Raw genomic sequence first — 14,115 nt, 5'->3', positions numbered from 1 at the left:
TAGAAATTCTATCTGTATATACATATATATGGGGCTTAGTGTGTTCTTTGTTTTCCCACCACTATCTACTATAAGTACTAATTTTATTGTTTAAGCTTGATATTATCTGTATAGTTCCTTTTTCTTTTTAACAAAAGAGCACCTGTATTAATTACATCATGTGGATCAACTCTATACAAATTAAGCAACACCGAGCATTCACTCAGGTGTGCATATCACCACTCAAAAGCCAATTGGATACAAACGGTTTAAATAAGCATTTACTTCTTCATTGGGTATTCATATCTCCTGAGGAAACCGCCGTTTGCCTGTGGCGGAGAAACGCGTTGAGGGTTGTAGCTACTGTCGGTCCATTGAAGGAGATTCATACACTATAAACAATTTCATTGATCCTCACCGCTGTCACATGGGACAGAATGATACCGCCCGCCGCTGTGCTGAGACGCCCTGTCTGCAGACTGATCATCGGAGCTCGTGGCATCTCCCTCTGGTCCATCTGTGAGGGATACCTGCAGCCGCTTGTAGCTCACACTGCACTTTGCTATTGACGGGAACCAGCGGAGATTACCAACATTGGGTGAGAACACTGACCTATAAGTGAGGATACTGAACTACTTAAATTATCCACTTTAATACAATGGGATCCCTCTGGTATATACATAAACTGGAGTACTCCTACACTCTAATATGTTAATTAATGGACCGCAGTACTGCACATATCAGCTGATTCAATTGCATTTAAATACAACTGATCTAACATGAGTGATTACAGCTGAATCTGTATACAGTTTATATACAATCAGAAATATTGTGGCTACATTTTATCTGGTTATTATTGGCAGAACTGTTTTTATTGTGTTGAACTGTAATAAATATTAGAAATATTTTTATTTACATACCATCAGCGCTCTTTTATGTCTCTATTGAAACTTAAACAATCTATATTGTCTAAGGCATCCAGTTGCCGCATAGGAGCTGCTATCTAATAATCAATATATTTGGTGCTCATTTAATACATGTAACATTGCATTAGCGCCTGATTTAGCTAGGTAATTATATCTTGCATTTTGTCACCTCACTGACGTGACAGGCTCAGCTGTCAGTCATGTAGCCCCACTGCTCCCACTCTCTCCGTACTCATACATACATGCCTTTCTGGGAGTGTCTCATCCTGGTTGTCAGTGAGACAGTATATCTGGCACAGCTGTGTAATCATGATGTGAGTGTGTGCTGAGTAGTGAGTACTGCTAGCAGCAAGTCTCACAGCTTAACTGCAGTATAGCAGTGTGGTGGGGGTGGGGAGAAGGGGGTTGCTACACCAATGAGTCAAGGAATGGAGTAGTTGTATGGGACTCACACAGCAGGTGGTGAAAGCTTAAAAAGGAGGAGTGGTTGGAAGGGGAAGGATCTGGTAGGTTCAGAAGGGATTAGTGAGGGTAAGGACTCTCAAGGGAAATTGGAGTTGGATCCCACAGGTACCAAACTGGGTAAAGAGCAGTTTTTAGGAAGGAAATAGGCAAGCCAAACCCTATGGTTGACCCTTCTCTGCCTCATGTGGGGTAGATCCTTGGGCTCTCCAGTTCCTGGGGAGGCTGTGAATTCTTCTTGCCCACTACCTGGTGGTTCTGTGGCTATCTCAGGCCACAAACCTCCCAGATGCCTGGCCTCCAGATAAACATGAAATGGTCATGGAGGTGGTCATGGGCTCTGTGGAGTAGGTGGAACAAGCAAAGGAAAGTTGTGACCCTTCTGAAGGGGCAATGGTGGACATTGTGAATGGTGAAGAGAAGATTTTTGTGGGCGAAGAGTTATTCCATATATAGCAGAAGCATGGGTCCTCAGCCTATATGATGTGCCACCATTAATGTGGCTTCTATCTTGTCCGACCAAGCTTGATTTATGGGCTTTGTCATTTTTATAAGCAGGATAAAGGCTGATTTTTTATTTCTGCAGTAGACTAGAATAAGCCAAGACAGTCCCACTTCCATTATACCACCTGAATGTGACGGTCAGTGACCACCGTGCCATCACTTACCTGTATGCTTACACGTAACAGAATGATGGAACACTTACAAGGTTTCTTCACATCTTCTGGGGTCCACTCCGAGATTAGACATTATGGCGTAATTACTCAGATGGGAATATAAAACGGATAACAAAATAAAAGCTTTAATGTAATAATTAGATGCAAACAAAAGCTTTTATTATGAAATACAGGGGAGTATCCGCACCATATAGATGTAACATACAACAAACCACTGCAGATGGAACCCTGGTGATTCTAATGCACATGGTAATGTACAGGGTATATATGGATAGGATCTTGTATCACAAAAAACACTCGACACTCCTGATCAAGATGAGTGTCTGCAACAAGTTAGGCAAACTAGAAGAAGTGAAAACACGTTCCAATGGCCGCCATATTGTCGTGCAGCAATACAGATTGTGCAAACTGGTATTAGACATTCACATTTACACAAAACACAAGATACAAAATAAACAGCAGAAAAAAGACCTAAGCATTTGGGATGTATTATTTAGGAACTAAATAGAGGTAAATTAATGAATAGTGTGAGTAACAGTCATCAGTCTGCTTGTGAAGGTCTCTAGAGTGGAGGCCTCTTGGACTGTGCAAGGCAGTGAGTTCCAGGGTCAGGGCTGCAAAGCTAAAAGTTCAACCCTTAAATGAATGACAGGAGATTCTTGGTACTGCTGGTAACTGTCCTTCATCTGTAGAAGCAAGCAAGCAGGGCAGTAAGGAGGCAGAAGCTGCTTCTAGTACCTTGGACCATGTAATGTTGGGCTGGGAAGGTCAGTTAGCCAATTATGAAATAGATTTGTCATCTTACAGGCAGCCGGTGAAGGGAGTAGAGAATGGGTGTTAGGAGGCAGGAACGGGCTGGTTAGGTAACAGCTTGGCTGCTGCATTCTGTACTAGCTGCAAGCTCTGCAATTCTTTTGCTGGGTGACCCAGGTAGATGGCATTGCAGTAGTCTATGAACTTCTGAGGGAATCAAGTGCTTGGTTCTGGCTATGGTCAAACAGATGAAAGAACGAGGATTTGTATGTGGCAGATACATGATGTCTATGTCAGCCACAAACCAGGACAACACAAAGATTCAGCACATGTTCAGTATTTAGCAATTCTGAACACCAAAGCATAAATCCTGATGGTTGGTAAAGCTGTAGTCTTGTCCTTTGTTGGTGAGCTTCTATTATGTTTCACAAAGACGGAGTCACAGCCAACTGGCATCATCCACCCCTGGAGCTCAGCTAGACAACCATTTAGGATTGGTATTAGGTTCTCAGTACATGGAGCAAAAAGCAGGTCATCTGCATAGCAGTGGTAGACCAGGCCATGACATCTGATTATATCACCCAATGGTAGCATGTATATTGCATAAAGCATAGGAGATGAGGTTGGCCCTTGAGGAACATTGCATGACAGTGATAAATATACTCCAGAAGATGTAAATGGTTCCGTAATGGGTAATGTCTAATATGTTCAACAAGACCGGATTTATTTCTCTCACAGCATGAAAATGGCTTCTCACCTGTGAAATCGCTGATGATTAACAAGAACTGATTTCCATGCAAAACATTTCCCACACTCAGAACAGGAGTACGGCTTCTCACCTGTGTGACTTCTCTGATGTGTAACCAGAGCTGGTTTCTGTGTAAAACATTTCCCACACTCAGAACAGGAGTACGGCTTCTCGCCTGTGTGACTTCTCTGATGTGTAACAAGAGCTGATTTCTGTGTAAAACATTTCCCACACTCAGAACAGGAATACGGCTTCTCACCTGTGTGAGTATGCTGATGAATAACAAAATGTGATTTAGATGCAAAACATTTCCCACACTCAGAACAGGAATATGGCTTCTCACCTGTGTGACTTCTCTCATGTTTATCAAGAGCTGATTTCTGTGTAAAACATTTCCCACACTCAGAACATGGAAATGGCTTCTCACCTGTGTGACTTCTCTGATGTAAAACAAGATCTGATTTCCGTGGAAAACATTTCCTACACTCAGAACAGGAATATGGCTTCTCACCTGTGTGACTTCTCTGATGTGTAACAAGAGCTGATTTCTGTGTAAAACATTTCCCACACTCAGAACAGGAAAATGGCCTCTCACCTGTGTGACTTCTTTGATGTGTAACAAGAGCTGATTTCCGTGCAAAACATTTTCTACACTCAGAACAGGAATACGGCTTCTCACCTGTGTGACTTCTCTCATGTTTATCAAGAGCTGATTTCTGTGTAAAACATTTCCCACACTCAGAACATGGAAATAGCTTCTCACCTGTGTGACTTCTCTGATGTGCAACAAGATCTGACTTCCGTGCAAAACCTTTCCTACACTCAGAACAGGAATACGGCTTCTCACCTGTGTGACTTATCTGATGTGTAACAAGAACTGGTTTATATGCAAAACATTTCCCACACTCCGAACAGGAAAACGGCTTCTCACCTGTGTGACTTCTCTGATGTGTAACAAGATTTGAGTTCCATGCAAAACATTTCCCACACTCAGAACAGTAATACGGCTTCTCACCTGTGTGACTTCTCTGATGTGTAACAAGAACTGATTTATGTGCGAAACATTTCCCACACTCAGAACAGGAATACGGCCTCTCACCTGAGTGACTTCTCTGATGTGTAACAAGATGTGATTTATATGTAAAACATTTCCCACACTCAGAACATATCAGTGGCCTCTCACCTGCCTTAGCTGGCTGATTGGTAATACGCTTTGTGTTCTGTGTAAAACATTTGGCATCTATAGAACAGGGAAACACTGTATCTACTCTCAGAGCTGTAACAGATGCACCAATATCAGAGTGATCAGGAGAACATTCCCCAGGATCAGGGGGATCAGCTGATAGAGCTGGATGTATAATTGGGGTAATGGGGATATCTCCTGGAGATTCCTGTCTACTGTCATTATCTTTTATGTCACAATCCGGGGATAACATTAGATGTCCTTCTGAGATGTTCCTGCTTGTGTGTCCATCTGCTGGAAATAAAATACATTATGGAAATATAAAATGAGTAGACAAGACCCAGGGTGTTACAGGATACAATATATAATTCTATAACTGACATTTTTTACTTGTAATCATTGCTTTTATGTTTATTAAAAAACAAAAAAAGCTAGGATTCTTAGACTGGAGCTTGATCAATACTGAACGCTCATGTGGGATTACTAGAGGGGACGTGGACGCTCATGTGGGATTACTAGAGGTGACGTGGATGCTCATGTGGAATTACTAGAGGTGACGTGGACGCTCATGTGGAATTACTAGAGGTGACGTGGACGCTCATGTAGGATTACTAGAGGTGACATGGGCGCTCATGTGTGATTACTAGAGGTGACATGGACGCTCATGTGGGATTACTAGGGGTGACATGGGTGGGATCACAAGAGGTGACATGGGCGCTCATGTGGGATTACTAGAGGTGACATGGACGCTCATGTGGGAGTACTAGAGGTGACATGGACGCTCATGTGGGATTACTAGGGGTGACATGGGTGGGATCACAAGAGGTGACATGGGCGCTCATGTGGGATTACTAGAGGTGACATGGACGCTCATGTGGGATTACTAAAGGTGACATGGACGCTCATGTGGGATTACTAGAGGTGACATGGGCGCTCATGTGGTATTACTAGAGGTGACATAGGCGCTCATGTGGGATTACTAGAGGTGACATGGGCGCTCATGTGGGATTACTAGAGGTGACATGAACGCTAATGTGGGATTACTATAGGTGACATGAATGCTCATGTGGGATTACTAGAAGTGACATGGACGCTCATGTGGGATTACTAGAGGTGACATGGACGCTCATGTAGGATTACTAGAGGTGACATGGACGCTCATGTGGGATTACTAGGAGTGACATGGATGCTCGTGTGGGATTACTAGAGGTGACATGGACGCTCGTGTGGGATTACTAGAAGTAACATGGACGCTCGTGTGGGATTACTAGAGGTGACATGGACACTCGTGTGGGATTACTAGAGGTGACATGGACGATCTTGTGGGATTACTAGAGGTGACATGGACGCTCATGTGGGATTACTAGAGGTGACATGGACGCTCATGTGGGATCACAAGAGGTGACATGGACGCTCATGTGGGATTACTAGAGGTGACATGGATGCTCATGTGGGATTACTAGAGGTGACATGGGTGGGATCACAAGAGGTGACATGGGCGCTCATGTGGGATTACTAGAGGTGACATGGACGCTCATGTGGGATTACTAGAGGTGACATGGACGTTTATGTGGGATTACTAGAGGTGACAAGGACGCTCATGTGGGATTACTAGAGGTGACATGGGTGGGATCACAAGAGGTGACATGGGCGCTCATGTGGGATTACTAGAGGTGACATGGACGCTCATGTGGGAGTACTAGAGGTGACATGGACGCTCATGTGGGATTACTAGAGGTGACATGGACGCTCATGTGGGATTACTAGAGGTGACATGGGCGCTCATGTGGGATTACTAGAGGTGACATGGGCGCTCATGTGGGATTACTAGAGGTGACATGGGCGCTCATGTGGGATTACTAGAGGTGACATGAACGCTAATGTGGGATTACTAGAGGTGACATGAATGCTCATGTGGGATTACTAGAAGTGACATGGATGCTCATGTGGGATTACTAGAGGTGACATGGACGCTCATGTGCGATTACTAGAGGTGACATGGACGCTCGTGTGGGATTACTGGAGGAGACATGGACGCTCATGTGGGATTACTGGAGGAGACATGGACGCTCGTGTGGGATTACTGGAGGAGACATGGACGCTCGTGTGGGATTACTAGAGGTGACATGGTTGCAATAATAAAACAGCAAAGAAGAGAAAGTGCTGCCCTGTTTGTGCACTAATATATAACCTTTATTAAGTACAGTAAAGTATGTAAGATAAATCAGTGATATATAAAACACAAAGGTAAATGTATAAAGGTGAATAAAGTAATAAAAAAACAAGTGTATTTGTTGTTAAACATCGGCATGTATATTATATTGGGTGATAATTGATTCAGTGCTGGTAATCCTGTTCAGTAAGAATATATTGATATATTACACCCATACGAGGATGGGCTAAATGACATATTCAATAATATTGTGGCAGAGTTTCCTCCAGCGGTAATCTCAATGTAACATCATACTGTATGTATAAACACTTAATGGGGGAATTCAGTTCATCGCAAAAACTCCCCATCCAATTAGCCGCAAAAAGTTTTTAGTGCTAATTCTCCATAGGTTTTACTGCAAGTTTTTTATTTTGCGCACAAATGTCTGCGCACTGAGCAGTTGTGCGGTGTTAGGAGGAACTTGTTTCAAAAGGCTTTTTAGAAGTTTCCTACTGTATTGTCTTACTGACCTATAATTTCCTTCTGTAATGTCTTACTGACCTACAGTTCCCTACTGTATTGTCTTACTGACCTATAGTTTCTTACTGTATTGTCTTACTGACCTAATTTCCTACTGTATTGTCTAACTGATCTATAATTTCCTTCTGTATTGTCTTACTGACCTACAGTTTACTACTGTATGTCTTACTGACCTACAGTTTACTACTGTGTTGTATTACTGACCTACAGTTTACTACTGTATTGTCTTACTGACCTACAGTTTCTTACTGTATTGTCTTACTGACCTAGTTTCCTACTGTATTGTCTTACTGACCTATTTCCCTACTGTATTGTCTTACTGACCTATAGTTTTTCTGTATTGTCTTACTGACCTATAATTTCCTTCTGTATTGTCTTACTGACCTATAGTTTCCTACTGTATTGTCTTACTGACCTATAGTTTCTTAATGTATTGTGTTACTGATCTACAGTTTAATACTGTATTGTCTAACTGACCTATTGTTTCTTACTATATTGTCTTACTGACCTATAGTTTCCTTCTGTATTACATAGTAACATAGTATCCAAGGTTGAAAAAAAGACAATTTGTCCATCAAATTTGACCTATTTGTGGTCTCCTGTGCAGTATTAATTCTTTTTCATCCACTAGGGGTCACTGGAGTACTCTTAGGGACGGTCGATAGCAGGGAGAGACACATTTAAATATTCAAATGTGCAACCTTCCTCCACCATCCATATTCCCAAGTGCCTCAGTGTTTTTTGTGTCTTCGAGTCGGGAGGAGCCGTTCCTGAAGTCTGCAAGGACTTCTATTATTTATTTTTTTTAAATAAAGTATTTTTATTTCGAAGGAGAGTAGTTTGCATACAGACATTGCATAACAGGAACACATTAAACACGTAATGACATGTCCTCATCGGGGAACAGCATTCACTTTCGACTTATTTTCAAACTATGTCATTTGCTCATAGGCGCATAGGAATGTACAGTTATATATACCATTATTTTGCATTATCCGTACACTCTAGTATTCATGAAATCACATTATACTTTGTTTTGTTTCCCCCCCCTCAAATATAACTCTTACGGACAATCCGTCCGAGTAAAACCCTTTAAAAGAGAAGAAAACAATCAGAAACCAAACACAGAGAACCCCAGAAATAAAAAAATTAAAAAAACAAAGAGACAAAAAACATTATGGGGAAGAGGACGCATTGGGGGATACTAGCACTCTAAATCCTACCCTGTCCAGATGGGCACAGAGCCACTCTCTCATTCACAACCCATTGGGTGAGAAGGAAGCCTATGGCCCTAGAAGATCATAACTTGGCAAATCCAGGACCTGTTAGTAACCCTATCACCATTAAGTTGTAGGGTCTGGGACGGAGTATATGGATTCCAGCCATGGAGACCAAATTCTTTCAAATTTAGCGGAGGCATTGTGTTTCATATAAATGTATCGTTCCTTAAAAACAGTGTCGTTTATTAGTGCCTTAAGAGCGGGGAGTGTAGGGCCCTTAGGGGCCATCCATAGCCTCGCAATGCTCACCTTCGCCATTGCACATATGTTGCGAGCATATAGGCCCTCTGGACCAGACACAAAGTCAGAGCTACCCATTCCCAGGATGCAAAATTGCGGAGTAAGCATGGCCTCGTCCACCCCTGTGTTCCCCAGAATCGATCCGACCCCCGCCCAGAAAGCCCGCAGCACCGGACAATCCCAAATGAGGTGCCAAAAAGTACCTGCAGTCATCCCACACTTAGGGCAGTCACCCACACGACCCGTCCCGAATTTGGCCAGTCTGGCCGGGGTCATATATATTCTATGCAAAAGGAAGTATTGTATCTGTTGATACCTGATGGATTTGGTAACCGTGCACGGAGTTTCCAAAGCAAGGGCCCAGTTCTCTTCATCTATGGGGCCCAGATCCTGCTCCCATTTGACACGGAGACGTGTCAAAGGATCTATATGGAGTTTGGCGAGTAGATAACCATAAGCATGGGAAATCATCTTAACTCGACCCAGCATACTTACAAAGGTCTTAACGGGAAATTGTATAATTTTAGGGGGGGAATTGGCGAATTGGGACTGCAAGGCATGTCTGAGCTGGAGGTATCTAAAAAAATAGGAGTTAGGCAAATTAAACTCATCTTTTAGTTGTTGGAAGGATTTGAGCGTATTATCCGTATAAAGGTGATTTATGGAAATCACTGATTTAGGGGCCCAAACTTCCCTCCCCTCGAGCGCATACAGTTCAGGGAGCCATTTAGAATACCAGAGGGGGGTGTCCGGGTCCAATCCATCAAATTTCAAAAGAATTTTTAGTGCCTGCCACACCTTCATGGCTTGGTATATAAGAGGAGGGAGGAACCGGGCCAAGCTCCCACTCAGCAACACCTGCAGGGGGGATAAGTCGGGGAAGTAGCATTGGACAAATACCCAGTGTAGAGAAGTGACGCCAGTATCCTGTACCCATGCACTAATATGAGACAGCTGAGCGGCAGAGTAGTACATCTGAAAGTTTGGCAAGGCCAGACCTCCGTCGCTGCGCAGCCTGGTGAGAGTGTTCAGTTGTATTCTAGGACGTTTGCTAGCCCATATTAAAGAAGACAGGACACTAGTCAATTTTCTAAAGAAGGATGGAAGAATATATACAGGGGATTGCAGAACCACATATAGAATCTTAGGTAGTATTATCATTTTTACGAGGCTGACCCTGCCAGATACAGTCAATGGAAGCTTACACCAAGTCTTGGATTTACGAGTAATTTGTTGCATGATCGGATCAAGGTTCAAAGGTGTAAAGTCAGAGGGGTCATTGGTTACCTGAATCCCAAGATATTTAAATTTCGCCGTCCAACATAGCGGTAGGGAGATTTTAGGAGCAGCAGGGGGGGGGGGCAATCACAGGCATAATAGAGGACTTAGACCAGTTAATATGAAGGCCTGAATATACACCGAACTCCTCAATCAATTGCAACACTGTAGGCATAGACCTGGTGTAATCCTGCAGAAACAACAGCATGTCGTCAGCGTAAAGGGCAATCCTATCCTCACGAGGGCCGGTATGAATGCCCACCACGCCTGGGTGGGACCTTATTAGACAGGCCAAGGGTTCGATGGCCAGGGCAAACAAGGTTGGGGACAGAGGACATCCCTGCCTGGTCCCGCGAAACAGGCGGAACGAGGGAGAGATATAGCCATTCACTGAGATTCTGGCAGTCGGGTGCTGATAAAGCAATTTAATCCATTTTATAAAATTAGGCCCGAAACCCATAGCTGTCATGACCTCCCATAGATAGGACCACTCGATACAGTCAAATGCCTTGGCGGCATCCAGTGAGACCACTACCGAGTCAGAGGGGAAGTCATATGGGATTTGTAAGATGGTATATAATCTACGTAGGTTAATAGAAGTGGACATCCCTGGCATAAAGCCGGTCTGGTCAGAGTGGATAATGGAAGTAATTACGGTGTTGAGTCGAACTGCTAAAATCTTTGCCAGGATCTTAGCGTCAGTGGGAATCAATGATATCGGTCTATAGGATTCTGGGGATCTAGGGTCTTTTCCGGGCTTCGGGATCACTATAATAATCGCCTCCGCCATAGAGGGGGGAAGTTGATCATTAACAAAAATATCAGAATACAGGGCGTGAAGCCTAGGACCGAAGAAATCAATGTGGGTCTTGTATCTGAAGGGATGCCGTCATAGCCCGGTGCCTTGCCGCTGGGAGACAAGCCAATAGCCGCCGTTACCTCTTCCAGAGTTAAGGGTGCCTCCAGCATCTCAGAGGCCTCCGGGGGGAGTGAGGGTAGGGGAATATTACTTAAATAAGCGGAGAGGTCTGATGTCGAGTCTACCAGTTGTGAACTGTAGACCTCAGCATAGTAGGAGCGGAATAGCTGCGCAATTTCCGGCGTGGTGTTCACAAGGGAGCCATCGCTACCGGTCATCTGAGCAATTGTAGAACCTGGGCGGTCACTGTGCACCAATCGAGCCAACAGGCCACCTGGCCTATCGCCCTGCATGTAAATATTAGTAGCCTGAAATAGAAGCGAGCGCGAGTTTTTATCAGACAGATGAGCCACCCATGCCGACTGGGCCGCCAGCCAGCGTACCTTCAGCGCAGGGGTGCCATCCACCAAGTATCTAGATTCCAAATCCCTGGCGTCACTCTCAAGGGCTCGCTCTCTCTCCCTGCAGGACATTTTGAGGGCAGAAATACGTCTAATATACGTTCCCCTTAGGAATGCCTTAAATGAATCCCAAACCACTGTTCCGGGGGCCGAGCCTACATTGTCAGTAAAGTATCCCTCCCACTGAGTCACCTGGTCAGAGCAGTCACCTATTTGCAGCAGCCAGGAAGGATGCAGTTTCCAATAAGATTGACCCCTCTGGCTCACCATAGCGAGAGTCAACACCATAGGGGAGTGATCAGATATACCCCGGGCCTCGTATTGGACGTCAACCACCCTAGCGAGAAGAACGGGGGAGAGTAGGGTCAGATCGATCCTGGAGAACGAACCATGCGTGCCAGAGAAGCATGAAAACTGTCTAGTCGTAGGGTGCCGAGCTCTCCACACATCCACCCACTGCAAATTATTCAGAAAATCAGCAAATTTAGTAGGACTAGAGCGGACCCCAGCAGCCTGCGGAGAGCGCCATCTGTCTAAAGCTAAATTCATGACATTGTTAAAGTCACCCAAGCAGATTACCGGGGTGTCCGGAGAGGAGGCTATGAATGAAGCGGCCTGCTGTAGTACATCGTACGAGAATGGGGGGGGGATATAAACCGCCAGTATGTAGTAGGGTTGGGAACTTAGTCTACATTCAAGGAACACAAATCGACCGTATTTGTCAGTCTTGACCGATACCAGCTCAAATTGGACCGATTTCTTTATCAGGATTGACACACCCCTGGAGGAAGAGGAGTGAGAAGCGTGATAGGCCCAGCCCACCCAGGGTCTTCTAAGTGACAGTAACCTATTCCCCTCCAAGTGAGTCTCGCAGAGACATGCAACATCCGGGCCATATTTCCGAAGTGTAGTTAATACTAAGGAACGCTTTATCTTATTATTTAAACCTCGAACATTCCATGTCAGAAATTTCAAATTAGCCATAGATCTGGTAATATTCTATGTAGTAACCTAAAGATACAGTCCAGCGAATATTCCTGGAAATTGTTAGTGAGGGTAATAACAGTGCTATACTACTCAATCCCTGATTCTTAATCGACAGTATCCAATGCATCAGACATACTTCCCACATCAAAATGAATGTACTCCAAAACAAATTTAAGCATGAGAAAAATAACAAACTATAGAAAGAAAAAAACTTGTGTAAGGCACAGCAACAAGCTGTTCGCTGAACTCTCCCCCCCCTCCCCGTATACCACCCCTAACTTCGGCATACTTAAATCCCAAACTATCGTTTCTATCTCTCAAGGGCTAAATACTAAACAAAACCCTTAACCAAAGTCAAGCGATCAAGAGAAAGAAAAGAAAAGTCCTGAGCCACCAACGCCAAGGGGGGGCTCCCTGGACAATGGGTAGATGCCTCTGGTGGTCCCAACCGATCATTAGACAGTGCAGGGCCTCAATCCGGGGCCATCTGGCGCGCTCCCGGAGCATATCTGTCCAGCCATTGGGCCGCCTCTCTAGGGGAATTGAAGAATTTGGTTTCCCCGTCCGCTACCACCCGGAGTCGGGAGGGGAATAGCATAGAGTAGGAGACGTTCAGGTCTCTGAGGCGCCTCTTGATAGGCATAAACTGGGCTCGATCCTTCTGGACTTCCGCGGCAAAATCAGGAAAAGCAGACACGGTAACCCCGTTTCTGGTAAGGGGGCCTTTTGTGCGTCCCAACCGGAGGACCGAGTCACGGTCCTTATAATGCAGAAATTTGGCGATGAAGGTGCGCGGAGGGGCGCCAGGAGGTAGAGGACGAGATGGTATCCGGTGTGCACGCTCCACCGTAAACTGTGCCGTGAAGGATTCAGCGCCGTACAGTTCCTTAAGCCATGACTCCAGGAAGACCTCAGGCTGGGAGCCCTCCTCCTTCTCCGGCAGGCCCACAAATCGCACATTATTTCTACGCAGCCGACCCTCCATGTCTAGTAATTTGGATTGAAGGGATGTTACTTGCTGGGTTACCGTGGAAATAGATTGTTTCATAGGACCGCACATATCCTCCAGATTCGAGACACGGGTTTCTGCCTCTCCCACTCTCTCTCGTATGCGCTGGACGTCCTGCCGAAGCAGTGAGAGATCACACTGCACTTTCTCCATCTTATCTGAAAGACGCTGTTCCGATCCAGCTATTGCCTCCAGCACTTGTTGAAGAGATGGAGCTGCGGGTGTGTTAGGGGATTCAGCAGCTGTTGCAGGTGGGGAGTAGGAGTGGGACGGAGAGGCCCCCTGCGAAGCGGCCTGCGAGGCCCGTTGGTTTAGTGGGTTAGGTTGTCTGGCAAATTTCTCCAGCTTCGCCGCAGCCGTGCGCTGGCCGTCCCGAACCATGACGGACAATAGGTAGTAACAGACACTCCGGTATAATCTCAGGTCAAAAGCGTAGAAGGAGACTTCAGCAATGAGTGAATTTTAGGGTTGTAATAAGCAGAAACACATCCGCAGCTGGTCTCCAAAGTAGTAGGCAAATGTAAAAGAAAGTACTGGCAGCGTCCCAGAATATAGGTGAGAGCAGGAGCGATGCAGTTATT

The 14,115-nt window shown here is 45.0% G+C and overlaps 1 protein-coding gene across 1 annotated transcript in view; it reads right to left on the bottom strand.

The window, feature by feature from the left end:
- Positions 1-2,181: 2,181 nt before the first annotated feature.
- The window catches only part of LOC134983375 (zinc finger protein 345-like), a 34,094-nt gene continuing 22,160 nt past the window's right edge, over positions 2,182-14,115 (bottom strand). The window contains exon 6 of the mRNA XM_063949069.1: positions 2,182-5,022. Coding sequence (XP_063805139.1) covers positions 3,551-5,022 — 1,472 coding nt within the window. The 3' untranslated portion in view covers positions 2,182-3,550. The remainder of the gene's footprint in view (positions 5,023-14,115) is intronic.

This window comes from Pseudophryne corroboree, assembly GCF_028390025.1.
Source record: "Pseudophryne corroboree isolate aPseCor3 chromosome 3 unlocalized genomic scaffold, aPseCor3.hap2 SUPER_3_unloc_14, whole genome shotgun sequence".
NCBI classification, from domain to species: Eukaryota; Metazoa; Chordata; class Amphibia; order Anura; family Myobatrachidae; genus Pseudophryne; species Pseudophryne corroboree.
The sequence above is the reverse complement of the archived record's forward strand: the minus strand, read 5'-3'. Positions and strand labels throughout refer to the sequence as shown.